The sequence below is a fragment of the Geotrypetes seraphini genome, chromosome 3 (assembly GCF_902459505.1).
Source record: "Geotrypetes seraphini chromosome 3, aGeoSer1.1, whole genome shotgun sequence".
In the NCBI taxonomy this organism is placed as follows: domain Eukaryota; kingdom Metazoa; phylum Chordata; class Amphibia; order Gymnophiona; family Dermophiidae; genus Geotrypetes; species Geotrypetes seraphini.
Window position 1 is genome coordinate 204,855,119 of NC_047086.1, and position 20,956 is coordinate 204,876,074.

At 44.4% G+C, this 20,956-nt stretch overlaps 1 protein-coding gene across 4 annotated transcripts in view; it reads right to left on the minus strand.

The window, feature by feature from the left end:
* Positions 1 to 20,956, minus strand: part of SLC4A8 (solute carrier family 4 member 8) — a 536,451-nt gene that overhangs the window by 491,195 nt on the left and 24,300 nt on the right. For 3 of the 4 annotated variants that reach the window (XM_033936812.1, XM_033936815.1, XM_033936814.1), the window contains exon 2: positions 9,799 to 10,372. In XM_033936812.1, the coding sequence (XP_033792703.1) occupies positions 9,799 to 9,843 (45 nt within the window). In that variant the 5' untranslated portion in view covers positions 9,844 to 10,372. Of the gene's footprint in view, positions 1 to 9,798; positions 10,561 to 20,956 lie in introns of those variants that run through there. The other variant, XM_033936813.1, reaches the window with a different exon arrangement.

Below are 20,956 nucleotides of genomic sequence, written 5' to 3' on the forward strand. Positions count from 1 at the left end.
CAGACCTCTAGTCCCACAAGAGGTATTCCCTTCCTTTGCGATACATTGGATCTTATTGATCCATGGCGTTTGCTTCATACCACTGATAGGGACTTTACACATCAATCTCGGGCTCACAACACTTTTTCACGAATTGATTACATCCTGACTTCTACTGCTTCTTTTTCTCGGGTCCATTCAGCGGAGGTGGGCCCTTTGTCCGTTTCGGACCATTGCCCAATCTGGATTGATTTTTTGCAGGGTGACGACTCGACCGGAGGGGGGAACTGGAAATTCCCAACTTACTTGGCTTCCAGTTCTGACTTCCAAAAATACCTTGCCCAGAAATGGGAGGACTATGTAGAATTTAATTCTCAACATCTGGAAACACCACTTTTGTTTTGGGAAGCGGCGAAATCGGTCCTTAGGGGGGATATTATTTCCTATGTAGCGGCACAGCGAAAGCGTCTTTCCAGGGGCATTTTACATCTAGAGGGAGAGTATAGGAGGCTGAAACGTACATATATTGCACACCCTTCTTCCCTAGCCCGGGAAGCTATGGTGGCTGCACAGGTTGCATTGAACACATTATTGCATGAACGTGCTCTGAAATACCGCCATTACTCTAGGTTTCAATATTACAAATTTGGCAATAAATCGGGCCGACTACTGGCTGGCCTGACGAGACCTCGACGCTCTCCTCGTTACATTCCCAGCCTTGTGCTACCCTCGGGTAGGGAGGTGACCTCCACTGCTGATATCACACATAGTTTTTTGACATACTACAGGGACTTTTATGCTTCTAGAGACCCCCAGGGGGGTCCTGAGGTGGAGGATTATCTTACAGATGCTGGGGTTCCTCGTTTGACTTCGCCTGACAGACAGGCCCTGAATCGCCCGATTCAGGGCAAGGAACTTCAAACGGCGATAAAACAACTCAAATGTGGCACTTCCCCGGGCCCTGACGGGTTCTCCCCCGAGTTTTACCGCCTGCTTTCTGCTTCTCTTTGTGGCCCATTGGAGGCATATTACACTGCGGCGCTAACAAAGGGAAACTTTCCGGTGGGAGCTAATCATGCATTTATAACGTTGATCCCCAAACCGGGTAAACCTGGGACGGATCTTGAATCATATAGACCTATCTCGTTGATTAATGTAGATATTAAAATTCTTGACAAAATTTTAGCTAACCGATTGGCTGAACTGTTGCCTGCCCTGATTACCCCTGAACAAGTTGGTTTCGTACCTCACAGACACTCGGTTTTGAATGTTCGTAGACTGCTCACGGCACTACAGCGCTCACGGGATGTTGGTACTCAGGGAGTTTTGGTGGGCTTAGATGCAGCTAAAGCTTTTGATCAGGTGAACTGGGTCTACCTTTTTAGGGTACTTTCTTACATGGGGTTTGAGGGGTGGTTTTTAGACATGGTACACTTGCTTTACACAGACCCCACAGCGTGTGTATTGGTAAACAATTCCAGGTCACCTAATTTTTCTATAGCCCGGGGTACCCGACAAGGCAGTCCATTATCCCCTCTCTTATTTCTTTTATACTTGGACCCATTTATCCGCACACTTTTGAGGGATGATGTATTGCAGGGGTTACCGGAGGGACACACGCAACTACGGGTCCTGGCCTATGCTGACGATCTCTTGCTGACTCTGGGAAATCCTACTGTATCTCTCCCGAGAGCGTTGGATTTGCTGGACGAATTCAGTATGTACTCGGGCCTGACATTAAATAAACAAAAATCAATGGTATTGCCATTGTCCCCCGAGGTTCAGTCTCAGTGGCGGGGACCGTTTCCCTTGACCTGGGCCCCAGGTACTCTTGTATATTTGGGTGTTACTATATCCCCCGACCTTTCAGCATTGTATACCCTTAATATAGAGCCATTGGTCCACTCCACCTTACACAAATTGGAGAACTGGAGAGTATATCCCTTATCTTTACTAGGGAAAATAGCATTATATAATATGGTTCTGGTGCCCCAATGGCTGTATATGTTTCAGATGCTTCCTGTGTTGTTACCAGCTAAACATGACAAACTAATTGGAAAATATTTACAAAAGTATTTATGGAATGGAAAGAGGGCACGTATGTCCTTGAAACATATGGCACGTCCTAAAGATCTGGGGGGCTTGGGATTGCGCAGCCTTCGGTTGTTGTCCCAGGCGTGCCAGATGAGACATATTAACGATTGGTTCCGTGGGACTCATTATTTTTCAGCCTCTCGACAAGAAATTATGCTTTGTGCTCCCTTTCATTTTAGCTACCTGCTCCATGCACAGAGTCTTCCTCCACGGACTTCCTCTGCAAGAGATCTCTTCTTGCGACCCATGCGCCAAGTCTGGAAACTTCTTTGCCATCAACTCCATATCCCGCCCCAAGTAACTCCTTATTTGCCTCTGCGGGGTAATGGGGGATTTCCTTCAGGGCTCACTCCTACTCCAACCAGTGTATGGTCTGCTGATGCCAATTTGTACATTTTTCAACTGGTCAACTCGGATGGATCCGTGAAACCTTTTGCCGATCTTCAGCGGGACCACGGCTGGAGAGCGTGCGATTGGCTCTCATACCTTCAACTATCTTCATATATACGTACCTTGTCCCAGGATTTTCTTACTGATCGTTGGATGGAGTCCATCTCGGAGGCCTTGAGTTTGTCGGCGCAGGTACTGATCCCGATGAGATTCCATTATCGGCACCTTCAGGAGAGTATGGGCGAGCTTTCCTATGAGAACTATGCCACTAAATGGTCCTTGGAGCTGGCTTGTGTGGTTACATCCCCCATGATTAAGAGAGCGATTTCTGCGACAGCTCGAGTGACGCTTAATGCATTACTGATTGAAATGAACTACAAATTTCTGCTGCGTCTCTATCGCTCCCCCTCTTATATGTTTCGGGCAAAAATGTGTACTTCAGCTCAGTGCCTTAAATGTTCTCATTCTCCTGCAACTCTTGGGCATCAGTTTTGGACCTGTGTGAAGGTGCAAACATTTTGGCAACAGCTTCAAAGGCATATCCGAAGTATGTGGACCTACAATTTTGCATTTAGTCCAGTTATGCTGTTCACGTTGGACAGCCTCAAACCCGCCTCCCCGAGAGGGTTTAGGAGCTTTATGGCACGTGCAGTGTTGATGGGGAAGAAAGTGATCCTGCACTGCTGGATTTCCTCTGAATCCCCTACTTTATCTCACTGGCGCACTTTGATGTTACAGCAGGCTTCCATGGACCGCCTACGAATTTCTTCGTTGGATACGTCACTTGGTCGGACTTTTCGTCTATGCTGGGAACCCTTTTGGCTAACGTTGACCCCTAGAGCTCGAAGTCATCTGCTTAACGCCTGACTATTACACTGACTTAATTTCTGGAATGGGGAATGTATTTCTTGTCTTGTATTGTAAATTTCTGGTTAATTGGGTAGGGTGGGATGGGGGGGTGGATGGAGGGGGTTTATGGCTGATGGTGAAGTTCGGAAGATTGTTGGTATTCATGTATTTCTGTGAACACCATGTTCTCTTATAGTGTAAGGTAATTTTTTGAAAACCAATAAAGAAATATTGAAAAAAAAAAAAAGTTATAAAAGTAAACATGTTACATGAAATAAGATGATTCGTTAAACAGTCAAATAGTTAGAAAAAAGATAGGTCTTCAATTGTTTTCTAAAATGGCCATAGGAATGGGTAGTAAGCAACAATATTCAGAATTTGTTGTCATGAAGAGCTGCCTGAGATGCCAAAGTATGATTTAGAAATTTCTTACTCCTGCAACCCTGGACAGATGGAAAATTAAACAAAGGATGAGTTCTTCTACTATGTCTGTATGATGCTAAAAAAAATCTATTGACTAAGTAAGAAGGAGCTGTACCATAAACAGCCTTGTAACAGAGACAGCCTAGTTTAAACAATACCCGGGCCTCCATTGGCAGCCAATGCAATTCGCAATCAAATTTCTTCAGGCCGTAAATCATTCTGACCGCTGTATTCTGTATTTTAATAAGTCTTGCTAATTTTTTCTTGGTGACTGTCAGATAGATAATATTACAATAATCGAAAAGACTCAGTAGTAATGATTGAACCAGTAATCTAAAAGCAGTAAATTCAAAATAAGATCTAATTGTTCGCAATTTCCATAATGTGAAGTGGCATTTACGCACTACAGCATCTATCTGAGCATGCATTGTAAGATGCTGGTCTAAAATAACTCCCAAAATTTTAATCATTGGATGAATTATACACTGAGTTGAATTTATACTAACAGAAGGTTCAGAAGAAATATTACTAGCAGTCGCCACAAAAAACTTTGTTTTGCCAGAGTTTAGTTTGAGTTTAAATTTTTGCATCCAGGAATCCATCTGTTTCATTATAATTTCAACTAAGGACATAGGAAGGGGCACTGAGGGCACTAAGGACACAGGACGGAGGCACTGGGGCACTAAGGACATGGGAGGAGGCACTGGGGCCACTAAGAACATAGGAAAGGGTACTAAGGGCATGGGAAGGAGGCACTAAGGACATAGGAAGGGGCACTAAGGACTTAGGAGGTACTGAGGGCACTAAGGACATAGGAGGCACTTAGGGCACTAAGGACATAGGAAGGGGCACTAAGTACTTAGGAGGCACTGAGGGCACTAAGGACATAGGAGGCACTGAGGGCACTAAGGACATAGGAGGCACTGAGGGCACTAAGGACATAGGAAGGGGCACCAAGTACTTAGGAGGCACTGAGGGCACTAAGGACATAGGAGGCACTGAGGGCACTAAGGACATAGGAAGGAGGCATTGAGGGCACTAAGGACATAGGATGTAGCACTAAGGACATAGGAAGGCGGAACTGGGGGCACTAAGGACATAGGAAGGAGGCACTGAGGGCATTAAGGACATAGGATCGGACACTATAGACATAGGAAGGGGGCCATGGAGAGACAGGCAGGCATGGCGCAACAGAGAAATATGGGCAGGCAGGGGGCCAGGGAGACAGAGACAGAAAGAAAGACGGATAGACAGGGGGGCCAGAGAGAGACACAGACAGAAAGAATGACAGACAGACAGCGTCCAAGAAGAAAGAGAGACAAAAAAAAAAAAACATCTACTTTAGCACCTGTTAATGTAATGGGCTTAAACGCTAGTTAGTTTAATAATATTAATAATAATAATAACAGTTTATATACCACAGTACCGTGAAGTTCTATGCAGTTTACAATGGTTAGAAAGCTGCTACAAATTGAGTGGAACTTACATAGTTGGAGATTAGCGGTTAACAGTTTAAGAGATCAGTTGTTATGGGAGAGATTGAAATGGGAGATTGTGATGGGAGAGATTGTGCAGATCAGCTACTTAGGTACTTCAGGAACAGGTATGTTTTTAGGTGTTTCCTAAATTCACCATAGTTATTTGCGTGCATAATTAGTTTTTCCAAGTCTTTGCCCCATAATGCTACTTGATAAGAGAGGAGATGTTGATGGTGTTTTTTAAATTTACATCCTCTAACCGGTGGGGAGACGAACTTCAGGTGTGCGCTTCTCTTATATCTATTGGTTGAGAAGGAGAAGAGGTCGGTTATATATTTAAGGCTAAACCGGATAGTACCTTAAAGCAAAAACATCCCAGCTTGAATTTCGCACGTGTGATACATATAGGAAAATAATAGCCCTACAGCAGTGGTTCCCAACCCAGTCCTGGAAGACCACCAGGCCAATCGAAGTTTCAGGCTAGCCCTAATGAATATGCAAGAGAGAGATTTGCATATAATGGAAGTGAGAGGCATGCAAATCTGCTCCATGTATATTCATTAGGGCTATCCTGAAAACCCGATTGGCCTGGTGGTCCTCCAGGACAGGGTTGGGAACCACTGCCCTACAGAACATATTTTTTGCAAAGGATTTCAGTTAAGCAGTTAGAAACTGCTTTTTTGTTTAGTTGCCTTTCAGTTAAACAATAGAGCCTGATTAAAGGTTGACTCATCCATGAGTTGTAACTCTCTTTCCCTATCACTCAGACATCCATACCCAATAAGTCTCCCTTTCTATTCTCTCCTCCACCTCAGCATCTCTTTTCCTCCATCCATTCTTCCATTCGATGTCCCAAGTTCATGCCCCCTTCCTTCTTTTCAAAGTTTTGTCCAAAGTTTGTTCTCCCTTCATTCTGTGTCCCAATGCACCTCCTCTCATGTCCTTCCCTAGACAACCTAGAGGGAAGCCTTCTGAGTCAGTCACAGGAAGCGTGTAGGAGCTGCTGCTCATGGCTTTGTGAAGATAATTATGGCTGGAAGGAGGGAGCTGGCCAGAACCCAAGGACTGCCTGTAATGTGAATAAAATAAAAATTTCAGAGTGGCCCTTCACTGGTCCATGGCCCGGTGGTTAGGACCCCCTGGTTTAACTGAAAGGCAACTTTTCCCAAGTTTGAATGCTAGTAGGTAAGATATTCTAATGGAGGTTTTCTTCCCTTTAGCAGATCCTCACTTGACACTTCTTCAGGACAAGGAGCAGTTGAGGTCTGGGTTACTTTTTTATTAGCTGTGCTTCTAAAGTGAAAAATAATGTCAGATGGTGCACATGGGAAAATGAAGAAAGAAGAATAGTTGGGCATAGGGAGAGAGAGAGAGAATTATTGAGAGAGGACTGAGGTAAAGATGCATGGGGAAGAGAGAGAGATGAGAGGGAGAAATGTTGGATATGGTGGAGGAGAGGGAACAGTAGGATGAATGGAAAGGGATGCAAGAGGGGCCTCAAGGAGGTGGAGAAGGTGGGAAGAATACTAGGATCAGACTTTGGAAGGGAAAAAATGTTGTGCAGAGGGAAGGTTTCCGGGTTAGCCACCGGCAGCATGTTGGGAGGGAGGAATGTTGGATATGGTGGTGGAGGCAATGGAGGGAGAGATGTGGCATGGTGTTGGAGAGAGATGGCATAAGGAGAAATGTTGGATATGGGGCTGGTAGGAAGGAGTGAAAAATGCTGCACATGGTCCGGGTGATGAGAGAGGGAGAAATGTTGGATGTGGTAGTACAGATGGTGGGAGAAATGCACCCTGGGAGGGGAAAAGGAGTATGCTTTGTGTAGTTTAACTATGCGCTAAAATTCTGCCACCCCCCACCCCCACCCCCGGGTCCCTGGAAAAATTGTCCTGCATGAAACCAATCCCTGATGCAAAAAAGGTTGGGGACCACTGAGTTAAACAATAATGCCTGATTAAAGGGTGTGACCTATGGATGTGTACACCTGAGTACCATACAAAATGTAAATGCTGTGATAACTAGAAACCTGGAATTCTGTCCACTCCAATAATTAAACTGCAAGTTGAGAATATCTTCACTAAGAAGCATCAATTCTATCAGCTCTTTATCAATCATAATACTATGGGCCCCTTTTACAAAGCCACAGTAGCAATACTGCCACAGTAAATACACTGAAACTCATTCAGTTCCTATGGGCATTTACTAAAGCAGCATCACTACCATGACTTTGTAAAAGGGACCCTATGTGTGTGTTAGGAAGGACAAAAATATATACAGAATATTCAATTTATTACATAGAAACATGATGGCAGATAAAGGCTTAATGGCCCATCCAGTCTGCCCATCCGCAGCACCTACTATCTCCTCCTTTCCCTGTCCCATGCTTTCTTGAATTCAAACATACCCCCCTCTTCTATTAAACTGCGCTAGCAGTTTTTAGCGCAGAGGGCTGCACTGAATGGCCCGAACTACTCCCGACGCTCATAGGAACTCTATGAGCATCGGGAGTAGCATGGTTCCCCGCGCTAGAAACTGCTAGCACAGTTTTAATAAAAGAGGCCCATAGTCTTTTTCTCCACCACCTCTACTGGGAGACTATTCCATACATTTACAGGTACCACCCTTTCTGTAAAAAAAAGTACTGTATCTCCTTAGATTACTCCTGACCCTATCACCTCTTAACTTCATCCCATGCCTTCTCATTCCAGAACATAATATTTAAATGTTCTATCATTATCTCTCCTCTGCCACCTTTCCTCAAAAGTATACATATTGAGATCTTTAAGGCTGTCCCCCATATTCCGTATGATGAAGACGACCAACCATTTTAGAAGCCTTCCTCTGAACCGACTCCATCCTGTTTATATCTTTTTGAAGGTGCGGTCTCCAGAATTGCACATAATATTCTAAATGAGATCTCATCTTTTCAACCTTTTAGCCACTTTGTCATCACATACTATCACACCTAAGCCCCACTCTTCTTTCATGCACAATTATCTGGCTTTTTCCAAATCCAAGTTACATATCCAGTGACCAGAGTGGAAGAGTAGCCAAGTGGTTAGAGCAACAGACTGACAAGCAGGGAAGCCTTGTTTAAAATTCCACTGGTGTTCTTCATGACCTTAGGCAAGTCACTTAGCCCTACATTGCCTCCAGTACAAACTTAGGGACCCTTTTACAAAGCCATGGTAGCAATTCTCCAGCAACAAATGCACCAAAGCCCATTCAGTTCCTATGAATTTCAGTGCTTTTGCCACAGAATTGCTATGGTGGCTTTGTAAAAGGGGCCCTTAGATTGGAAGCCGTCTGAGAATAGGAAAATACCCATGTGATCTGAATGTAGCCCACTTTGAGCTATTACTCAAGGTGTGAGCTAAATCCAAACAGGTATAATTATTTCTCTGTCCAAATCAGCTTACAATTGTTGTTGAACATTAAGTGAGTGGCCCAAGGTCACAAGTAGCAGAATGAGATTTCACAACCTGCTTCTCTGACCATTAAGTTACTCCTCCACACACACTCTTAAGGGAAGGGGTAAAACACGGACCTGACGGACCTTGCGGATCTAAAACCGCACGTCCTTAAAAATCTGAGGTCCGTGACACTTATAGATAGTTTCTGGCTTGACAGACCTCAATGACAATTTAGCGCTGACGGATCCATGTCAGCATAGGGAGGGAAAAGTATTAGGATCCGTCAGTGCTAAAATGTCATAGAGGTCTGTTAGAGCCTTGGACCTCAGATTTTTTAATTTACTGGGGCTGCAGGAAACCGGTTTAAAGAATTTGTTTTAGAGCCTCTCCAGCACTAGTTTCTGGCTCTGACAGACCTTAATGACATTTTAGGCTGACGGATCCTAATACTTTCCCCTCCCTATGCTGAGACGGATCCGTCAGAGCTAAATTGTCATCGAGGTCTGTCAGAGCCAGAAACTACAAGTGGCGTGGATTTTTAAGGACATGCGGTTTTAGATCCGCGTTTTACCCCTTCCCCACTCTTAGACTTTGCCTCATTCACCTCTGCTTGCTTCTGAGCTTCCAGTTCCCACTTCTTATTAATCTGTTCACCACCTCGACCTATTGGTTTGCAGTGATGTATCCCAACAACCCTTCCTGCATAATCTATAGCCATTAATGTATAAACCGGGGCAAAACATAAAAACAATGACTCAGTCCTCGAGCAGCAGCTGCCTCCAGTTTATTTTTGATATCCTGCAACGTGCAGCCGGCACTGCTGCTGTCAGTGTTCATCTTGACAGTATGCAGACTGTCACTTTTTCTTCTGCGACCTCAAAGCAAGGTGACATTTGACAAGAGGAAAGAAGCATAATGACACACCATGTGATAACCTATCGCCTTCATTTTTAGCTGCATGATTTGCTGTCCAATTTAGGCGCTGCAAGTCCATCACAACCACAGTAGGAATCACAGACCTCCATCTCTGATTCCTCAAATCTCAACCTATGTATACCGTCTATTTTTTTAAGGCAACCTACCCTCTCCCTCTGACTGACTGACATTTAAAGGCTTCCTTTCCCTTTTAATGCAATAAAGGACTGGAAAAAGGAAAAACAGTGAGGTACCTGGTAGCTGAGGACGATTTCGGGCTCTGTGCTGCCCGCAGGCATGGCTGCCACGGGCTGCTCTTCGCTTCTCTCGGTACCTCACTTGGTCGTTGCAGGCCTATGTTTCTCCCGTTTCGCCTCCCTTTGACCGGTATCTCTCAGCTCAGTCCTGGCGCCGGTCTCAGGCTCTGCAGTGGCTCCGCTTCACTTCCATCTCCTCTCTCCCTGTGCTCTGCTTCCAATCAGCGCGTGGCAGTGCGAGGACCGGCGCGAGCTCAGCCTGCGGGATGCCTGACCCCCTGCCTCGTCGTGCTGCTGCAGCTGTAGCTGCACCTGGAGGTGAGTGGCGGAGGCTGAAACACCACAAATTGGAAAGAGGTGCGCGAGGAAACAGGTTGCACTGGCCTTGATTGAAGAGACGAAGAGGATGCGCCGATTCCGGCGATTCAGTTGTCGCGCGATGCTGCTTCCAGGAAGCGAGATGCCATGGGAGGTAGGGCGGAGGGAAAAGATGCGCTGTACCAGAAGCTATTCGATTCCCGCTCTTTTTTCCCTCCCTTTTCCAGCGTGTGTATTCTGTGCTGGCTCTGCCCTGAAAGAGAGAGGAGACAGGAGGTACTGGGCAAGCCGCTGTGGGTCGTACAAAGCTATGGCAAGTTCTAAAACAGGCAGCTAGAAAATCCTGACTGCATGCTTTCAAATCGTTCCCTGCCGCTGACTGAGGAAATCCCGGCATGCTAATTCAAACCTCGTTCTCTCTGCCTTATCCCTGCAGAATCATCTTGACCAGATTGACACCCTCCCTAGAATAGCCAGAGACTTCAGGACTTCACTCACTCTAAACGCAGAGACTTATAAACATCAATTTCATCAGAAATTAGTAGGTTGCAAAGAATATTTTTATGCTGTTTTATTCTTTTATCTTATTTCTAATCGGAACTCTGCTGCTACCTTCTGTGTAAGGTCTTCATAATTCATCTACTCCTTCCAGCATAAAACCTGCATCAAAGAATCCAGCTTTTCAAAATGGAGTTTGCTCAGGGTGCCTATTTTATAAAGACCAACAATAGTACTACAACCTTACTAAAATCTACAACCTTAAAAGTCCAAAAAATTGTCTGTTTCATAGATTTATAGACCATAATTTTTTTTAATTTTTTTTTTCAAATTCTTTATTCATTTTTCCATTTTACAACAAGTGCACAATATTACATCATATTAAACTTTTACATATCACTTGATATTCATTCAATTATGATTGTACATAAATACATTTATTCCCTCCCCACCCACACTTTCCACAAGTAATTTGATTCAAAGCATCATATACAAATTGTACTCATATCTATAATAAGATCTTTAAAAAAACTTTGTACCCTCCCCCCTCCCCTTATGTATAAATGTACTTTCATTGGAAAATGATGTCTAATCATTACAACAATAATTTAATGGCCCCCCCAATTTTTTTAAAATTATTAAAATTTCCTTTTTGTATTGCAATTGACCTCTCCATTTTATAAATATGACATAATGAATTCCACCAAAATGTGTAGTTAAGCCTATTGTAATTTTTCCAATTGCTGGTAATATTCTGTATGGCAACCCCTGTCATGATTAATAAAAGCTTGTTATTACTTGGTGAAATTTGACTTTTTGCTCTCATTGACCATAATTGAAACTATTTTTTTTCATAATGGCAGTTTCTTTAGGATGAAGAGGACGAAAGCCTAATTGAAGCGGATCAATTATAGATCGAGATAAGAGAAAGTCAAGACAATGGTGAGCAGCACATTCAAGTAGCTTGGATAAGAAGGGGAGGAGAAAGACGGGGTATAATTGGAAGGACTGATAGAGTTCATCAAGGGATTTTTGTGGCGTGGCATAAGGACGGCATGTTTGACTACAGCTTTACCGAGTCATGAGGGGCTAGGTAACAGTAACATGTTTTTCATATCCAGTCAAAAGATCTCATAATATAATTCAAACCAGTGAGGCATATGGTGTTCTAAACTAAATATATACAAACTTTCATATCTGCTATAGACCAATAGCCCGCCTATCAAAGAAAACCATATCCCAGAGGAGGGATAGCTATTTGATGCAGTGGCATACCAAGGGGGGGGTCCATACAGGGTGCAACCCATAAGGGGATGCTCCGAGGGCCAGTATCGGTCTAGGAACTTTTTCCCCGCAGCAGCAGCCTTCACAATTTTCTGTTTTGCCAGTGTCAGGCAAAACAGGAAGTAGGCGGGACCCAGCAGAGAAGAAGGCCCAAAGCCGGCAAGAGCAGCAAGTTGTGAAGGCTACACTGCTGATGGGAGAGAGGGGGTGACAAAGAGAGTGATAGGAAAGGGAAAAGGGGGGAGAAGAGTGGAGGGGGAGAGAAATGCACTTGATAGGGGAGAGGGAGGGAAAGGGAAGGGAGAAGAGAGGAATGAAAGATGCCAGACCATAGAGAAGGAAGGAAGGGAGGGAGGGAACTGAAGGAAGTAAAGGAGATGCCAGAGCATGGAGGGCGGGGGAGAGATGCCAGGGCATGGAAGGAAGGGAAGATGCCAGACCGGGGGGGAAAGGAGGGAGAGAAGGGAAGGAGAGGAGATGCCAAAGCATGGAGGGTGATGGAGAGATTGGAAGGGAAGGAGAGGAGAGAGATGCCAAGTCACAGGGGAGGGAAGTGAAGGGAAGGAGACAGATGCCAGACCAAGACACAGAGGATGGACAGTGAATGGAAGGGGCAGAGAAAGAGGGCAAAGGCTGGATGGAAGGGACAGAGAGAGAGGGCAGATGCTGCATGGAAGGAAGAGAGAGGACAGATGCTGGATGGAGTGAAAAGAAGTGAAAGGAAGATGATTAAACCATAAACAACAAAAGGTAGAAAAAAATATTTTTGTTGCTTTAGAACAGTGAATTCAAAACTGTGCTGCAGCAAGATTGCAGATGTGCTGCCAGGTGCCAGCACCAGCTGACTGCCTATAGAGTGTTCCTCTCATGGAGAAAAGCACATCCTGAAGACAGTCAACCGGCGCATCTCCTCCTCCCTGGCACTTCTCCTCTCCATGCCTCTCCTGATGAGCACACCCTAACCCCCACCCTCGCCACTGGTGGCTAAAGGCCTGTCTGCAGGGCCTTTGTGCATTCGCAGATATCAGTGTGTTGACGTCCGCAAACTTCTGGGTGCTCTCCAGCTGTGGCCCACTGTTTAACATGCCATGGTTCCGGATAATTTGCAAGACACTATTTTAGAATAAGGTAGTATTGTAGCTGTATTGATAAATGTTCATAAATGGAAATAAGGTAATATATTTATTGGACCAAAGCCACCTTCCTCAGGTCAGGACAGGATTCCATAACAGTAGTTTACTGTACTGACCTGAAGAAGGAGGTTTTAGCCTCTGAAAGCTAATTGAAAAATAGATTAGTCCAATAAAATGGTGTTTTCTTATTTACCATTTTTTGTTTTATTTCTATTTGTTAATTTGTAAAGTTGTGATTGTTATTTTTCAATTTTTTCAATTTTATATCTGCTAACTTTGGGCCTCTTTTATGAAAACGATTAGCATGGGCTGCCACAGTAAATGCCCCGAAGCACATAGTGATTTAAAGGGCTTTTTCCATGCAGCACTCGCTAGCTCAGCTTCATAAAAGAGGCCTTTTATATTTTGCTCAGTATTAGGGAACATATGACACTGTTTCTGTGGTGTTGCATTGTATGCAGAGTCTGGCTTCTTGTCGGTTCAGTTTTGTCTACGTACTTCTATTATTACCAACCCACCCCCTTTTCACAAAACCACACGAGGCTTTTAGTGCCAGAAGGTGTGCAGAATGCTCTGCACTGCTCCGACAGTCATAGAGTTCCAATAAATGATGGAGCAGCGCAGAGCATTCAGCGCGCCAGCCGACACTAAAAACCTCTTGCACGGTTTTGTAAAAGGGGGGGGGGGGGCGGTAATTTGTGATTACTTATTCCATACTGTGTTCTGTGTGTATGAAAAGGACATGGTTTTCTGTTGGCATTGATTGTGCAGGTTTGATCAGTTTTAATCTGGCTTGTTTAGTTTTACAATGGGTGTATTGATGTTCTAATGCTCATTGCAACATTTAAGATGCTGCCTTTTCCTAGGTGCACCCTTGTGTGACTCGTGGGTTATTATTAAATATATATTTTTTATATAGAGGAGGGAGGTGTTAAAAAATGATCAGCCCTGGGTGTCAAATATACTATGTACCCCACTGATTTGATGTCTTCATTTAAACCTTGCAGGTACAAGCACTGAAAGGTAAATGAGTATCTAATATAATAAAACGCTAGGCCGCGCATGCGCACTTCCTATGTGTGCACTGGTTTTCCGTGAGCTGTAGCGCCACATAGTAAGTGCGCATGCGCGGTTTACAGTGCTCCATTACAGTAATTTTGCCGTTGCCACCTCTCCGCTCTCTCTCTTCCTCCCCCCCCCGAGACGGATGTCGACCGCGGCGGCCCGAGTCAGATGTTGGCTGTGGCACAAGAATGCAGGGTGGAAGAGGCGCTTGCGCTGGGTAGAAGAGGTGCTCGCGCCGGCGGAGCGGCGGCTGGGTCGCCGCCTCTCCGCAAACCCGGAAAACATTTTAAGGTCCAAGCAACTGTGCCGCTCACATCAAAAGCCAACCCTTCCGGCTTTTAAGTTGGCCGCCTCCTTCCCTCCCCCCCAACCCGGGCAGAGGCGCAGCCGACAAACCTACCCGGAGCCGGAAACGAAACGCCGAGGTCATCTCGCTGTGGGAGGGGCGGATGGGAGGGTCAGTGGGGTCAGATGCACGGGGGCGGGGTGGAAACAGGCTGATCACCGGTTCTACTGCACAGGGGGGGATGGGAGGGGGGTACAAATTTAAAGATGCTGCTCATTGGGTCTACTACACAGGGGGATGGGAGGGAGGCAGGCAGGCTGGCTTCGGGGGTGGGGTTGGGTCAAAGTCTGGAAGGCAGTGAGGGGGACATAGGAAGGAGGCACTGGGGGCCACTAAGGACATAGAAAGGGGCACTAAGGACACAGGACAGAGGCACTGGGGGCACTAAGGACACGGGAAGGAGGCACTGGGGGCACTAAGGACACAGGACGGATGCACTGGGGGCACTAAGGACATGGGAAGGAAGAACTGGGGTACTAAGGACATAGAAGGCACTGAGGGCACTAAGGACATAGGATGGGACAGTATGGACATAGGAAGGGGGCCACTGAGAGACAGGCAGGCATGGCACAACAGAGAAATACGGAGACAGAAAGAAAGATAGACAGGGGGCCAGGGAGAGACACAGACAGAAAGAATGATAGACAGACAGCATCCAAGGAGAAAGAGACAAAGAAAAAAAACAACCCCAAAATAGATGTCTACTCTAGCATCCGTTAATGTAACGGGCTAAAATACTAGTATCCAATATTGCTTTTGAAAATTTAATTGATAATCCCAATCTCCTAAGATGTTTGATCATGCAAAATCAATGACTTTCCATCAGGTGAGATTACATTACATTGGTGTCTTTTATTCCTCCAATATCTTGCAGTTCTAGACAGATTACAAAAAGAGGTGTTCTGGTCATATCCAGTAAGATTACAAGATGGCTATTTGGTTAGAACAGTGCTCTTCAACCTTTTTACACCTATGGACCCGCAGAAATAAAAGAATTATTTTGTGGACTGGCATCAGTTCGCAGACCGGCGGTTGAAGAACACTGGGCTAAGTCGTGGGCCAGACCCCGCCCATCTCTACCCAATCTCCACCCTAGACCCTGCCCCCATAGTCCTAATTGTAACACTATTTTTTCCATTCATTTTTCATATATGCACACACATTAACAACGCATCGATCGCACCGCGGACCGGCAGTTGAAGAACACAGTTTTGGGCCTGATGCACATGCCGGCCCTATGGATCGGCAGGAAATTTCTATGGACCAGCACCGGTCCATGGACCGGTGGTTGAAGAACACTGGGTTAGAATGTTAAGGGACTGGGGAAAGAATGAGGTGATCAGTTATATCATGAATCTGTCTTGATAAATTTCGTGAATAGCATGGCTTTTATTTCTCTTCTGAAGGTTTTGTAGTTTGGTGCTGGGATCAGTAAGTTGGAGAGGTGGCTGTCTAGTTTCACTGCTTGCGTGGTCAGTAGCTCATCATGCATTTTCTTGTGCTGTATGCCTTTAATTGGGGGGTGAGTAAAGGGTGTCTGCGTTCTCCTCAGTCTGGATGAGTTGTTCTGAGTTAGGCAATTGTTCAAGTAGGTTGGTCCATCGCCATTTAGGACTTTGAAAAAGCATGCAGTAGAACTTGAAAAGTATTCGTTCTTGTACTAGGAGATTTAGTTGTCCAATGCATCAAAGGCCCAACTGCATTCTCTTCTCCAGTCGCGGCTTCATAGTTCATCTTCACCCAGATTTATCTTTGGATTTGTCAGCAGCATTTGATTTGGTGGATCACTGTCTCCTTACTGATCACTTACATATTATAGGTGTCACAGCGCTGTAGTGGTATCAGTCATATTTGTACGATAGATCATACAAAGTTTTGGAGGATGTGGTTTATTCTCACCCATTCTCTCCTCCACATGGTATGGCTCCACTAGCAACACTGATTCATACCCTGGGGTTGATTCTCTATATGCATGCAGATGATTTTCAAATTCTAACTGTTCCTTATACCTGTGACAGTCAGTCGCTCTCTGCACTAAACTCTAGCCTTATTACCATTGCTGATGGTCTTCAGGCTAATAAAATACAACTGAATATGCAGAAAATGAAGGCCCTACTTTTTCATACTGATTAACAATCACCTGGTCTACAAATCCAGTTTGGGGTTCAAAATCAACTTTCTCAAAGTCCCAGCTACAGCCCTCTCAGACTTTACAGTTCATTGGAGCTGTCCTGGATACTGTCCGACTCAGAGCATTCCTTCCTCAACAACCTCAGGATGCTCTTATTCATCTCTGCCACAAAGTGTCTTCATTGGCTACAATTTTAGCAAGACACATGATGGCTCTCCTAGGTCACATGGCCTGTACAGTTCACGTGTCTCCTTTTGCCAGACTTCACCTCAAAATCCCTCAGTGGACCCTTGCATGTCATTGGGATCAGGCTTTCGACCTACTCTTTCAACACATCAGAGTGACTCCTTCGTTGAGACAGTCTCTCCTCTGGTGGATGCTCTCTTCCAAACTCTCCAGAGGTTTACTGTTTCAAACACCCCCTCATCGGACCTACGCTTGTGGGGCTCATCTCGATTCTCCTTACTCAAGGCCATTGGTCCAGCAGACAAATTGAATCGTCTTCTACAACCTCACGAATGGACACTCAATTCCTCGCCTCTTCGTCACATTTTTTCTCAGTGGGGAACTCCTCAGATCTCTTCCCGTCTCCCCACAACAACAAACTGCCTCAGTTCTGCTCTAGGATATACTCCCCTCACCGACCGTAGGCAGATGCTTTTCTCCTGGAATGGACGAATCAGTTTCTCTATGCGTTCCCTCCGTTCCCTCTCATTCTCAAGACACTTGTCAAACTCAAACAGGAACATGCCACCTTGATTCTGATAGCTTCTCGGTGGCCCAGGCAACTTGGTTCTCCCTTCTACTTCAACTCAGCAGCAGGGAGCTTCTACTTCTACCAGTTATGCCCTCTCTGCTTACACAGAGTCAGGGGTCTCTACTTCATCCCAACCTGCAGTCTCTACACCTGACAGCTTGGTATCTCTCAACCTAACTGCCACTCTACAATCTGTATGGGACATTCTAGAGGCTTCCAGGAAGCCTACCACTAGGCAATGTTACCACCAGAAATGGACTAGATTTTCTGCTTTGTGCACCATTCATCACAAGGAGCCGCAATCTACCTCCTTGTCTTCAGTTTTGGATTACCTGTTCCACTTATCACAATCAGGCCTCAAATCCACATCCATTCGAGTCCATCTCAGTGCAATTGCTGCTTTTCATCAGCCTATTGATGGGAAACCCCTATATGTCCATCCTGTGGTTTCCAGATTTATGAAGGGACTTTTCAATTCAAACCACCTCTCAAATCGCCTCTAGTGGTTTGGTATCTCAATGTTGTTCTTGCTCAATTGATGAAGACTCTTTTTGAACCAATGGTGTCAGCTCATCCCAAATATCTCACTTGGAAAGTGTTTTTTCTCATTGCTCTCACGTCTGCTCACAGAGTCAGTGAGCTTGAAGCTTTGGTATCGGATCCACCTTTTACAGTATTCCATCATGACAAAGTGATCCTCCGTACTCATCCTAAATTCTTACCTAAAGTGATCTCGGAATTTCATCTCAATCAATCCATTGTACTTCCAATGTTTTTTCCAAAGCCTCATTCTCACCCTGGAGAATCAGCTCTTCATACTCTGGACTGTACATAAGAACATAAGAATTGCCACTGCTGGATCAGACCAGTGGTCCATCATGCCCAGCAGTCCGCTCACAGGTGTTATCCAGGGACAGCAGACAGCTATTCTCACAACCCACCCAACTCCTCTGGTTGGCTTCTCTGCTAGCTATCTGAACTGAGGAGACGTGCGCCCTGCACTGGGCGGGAATGCACTCGCGCATACGCGGTGTGACAGTCGTGAACTTTCTAAAGTTCTATAAGCTGGTCTGCTTGCGAAACTGTCCGCATCCGGGCTCGGTGGATGACATCACCCATATGTGAGAATATCTGCCTGCTGTCCCTGGATAACACTTGTTACGGTAAGTAACTGTGCTTTATGTTCACTTTCCTCTGATTATTATAGATCTTCCCATTTTTCCCTCTTGTCCCTGTTTGTAGAAAGTTTGTGTATTCTTTGTCTTACTAACTCCCCATGAGGTCTATTTTTATAAAGTTTTAACCTACTCTTTTGTCATTTTTTGAAAAAAAAAATTCTTATTTGTACACCGCTTAGAAGTTTGAGCGGTATAAAAATTTTAATAAAACTTGAAACTTGGATGGTTTATGCACTGAAACATCATCATTTTGCTAACCTTGTGAGCAGGTATATCGTCTTGCAAAAAGAGAACTTTTTGCAGCTTCCCTCTCCTTTTTTCTCTCAATGCCTCCTTTAATTGGCACAGCAAGTTACAACAGTGTTCTGCATTAACTGTTTGGCCCCTTGGAAAATAGTTAGTCATTACAATACCTTCCTGATCCCAAAACACTGTGACCATGACTTTTCCTGCTGACTTTTGGGTCTTGAATTTCCTTGGCTTTGGAAAACCTGAGTGCCACCATTGCATGGATTGTTGGTTTGTCTCAGGATCATAGTGGTGTAACCATGTTTCATCAACAGTAACAAGTTGTTCCAAAATGTTAGCACCATTTCGCTGAAAATGCTGCAAAATCAACTTGAAAGTATCCACTCAATGTTGTTTCTCATCAGCATTCAAACATATGGGCATCCATTTAGCTGACAGCTTCTACATACCCAGCTTGTGGATTATACACCCAACATGTTCCCTGGATATCTATAGTGTCTCAGCACTTGTTTTAGCTGATATTTGCCAATCTGCCAAATTCAAGTCATGGACATAGTCAACAATTTCAGGAGCCAACATCATTTGAGGCCTCCCAGACCTTACTGCATCTTTGGTCTTGAAAGCTCCACTCTGAAAGTTTGCACACCACTTCTTCATTGTGGAGTATGATGAACATTTGTCACTCAATGGTTGCATCATACATTCATGGACTTCCTTTGGAGTTTTCTTCTGCAGGAATAGGAACTTCATGACAACTCGGTGTTCCACACTTGAAAATTCCTCACTTTTCGTTGACATGGTTCAATCAATGATCTGAAACAATGTCAAAACATAGCATTATGATTCTGTACATTGGCACTTTGCAAAGTAAAATAACACTCTTTTCAGCTACAGTGGCAAAATAATGCTCACAATTTAGGAAGTTGGTTGGACTGAGAACTTTTCAGCACCCCCTCGTACATATTCCTTAATACAGGCTCCCCTTTATTCTTATTCCAGTATCTGTTTCCTTATACTCCCTCACAGACCCTTTGGTGTGCTCAACAAGGTCAATTGGTCATTCCATACCTTTGCCGAGTTTCTTTCACTGTTTTAAAAATTCTGTGTTTAATGTGGTTAGCCCCATGCTTTTGGAACCAGCTTCTGACTCAATTACTTCTTGAATTCTCCTTGCTTACTTTTAAGAAGTCCCTTAAGACTTACCTTTTTCAGGATGTCTTTTTAGGTACTTAATTGGCTCTTGTGTTAGGTTATAGGGTCTGCTTAGTTCTGTGTTTGGGATTATGAGCCGGGATCTAAAGGTATGGCAGTTAGATGATGTCTTTTATCTTGACTTTACTTTAAACTAATGGAGTTCTTTTCTAATGTTTTGTGGTTTGTTTTGTACTCCACTTTTATGGGCTTCCTTAAGCAGTTAATCAAATTTCTGTTACACAAAGTATATGAGTCCTGACAAGTGAGTTAAGTCCCCTAAATTGTGAGCCTTTGCAGAAGGAATCAATACTTTTTCTTCAGCTCTGACTCCTTTCTCACTGGGCTGTACTGCCTCTCTTCAGTTTTTCCTTCCGCAGGTGAGCTGGAAGGTGTCTTTCTGATCTGATTTGAGAAGATTTTATTATTTTTTGAGTTTTTATCCAATTTTGAAACTTGTGGTGCTCAAGAGTTCCCCAGTGCTACTGGGGGAGGGAGTGCTCTATGGTGCTGTTTTCAGGAGGAGGGCTAGGGTTGCAGTATCAGTGAGAGAGTCCCCTAATGGCATGCTATCATCAGGCTATAAAATTGTCAGCTTTCCAGATTTAGCTAATCAAGCACTTATTACCATCTTGCCAAAACCAGAAAAAGATTGCATGTATCCTGAATCCTACCTCCCTATCTCATTGCTAAATGTAAATTTGAATACTTGCCAAGAAAATGGCAGATGGATTGGTACAATTTATGCCTGAACAAGTAAGTTTCTGGAGGCAAAGTCCATAAAAAAGTAAGATCTGTACAAAGTAAACGAGAAGTTGTAAGTACTAGCCGGCTGATTTTCAAAGCGATTTAAGCGGGCAGGATTTTTCCTCCAAAGAGATGTGTAAGGTAATTTTATAACAGGGCGCCTAGGTTAACAAGAAATTTAGGCATGTATGTTGTACCTATATTATGATGGCAACTCAATATGGAGTAGATTTAGTAAATGATGCCCAAATTAGGATG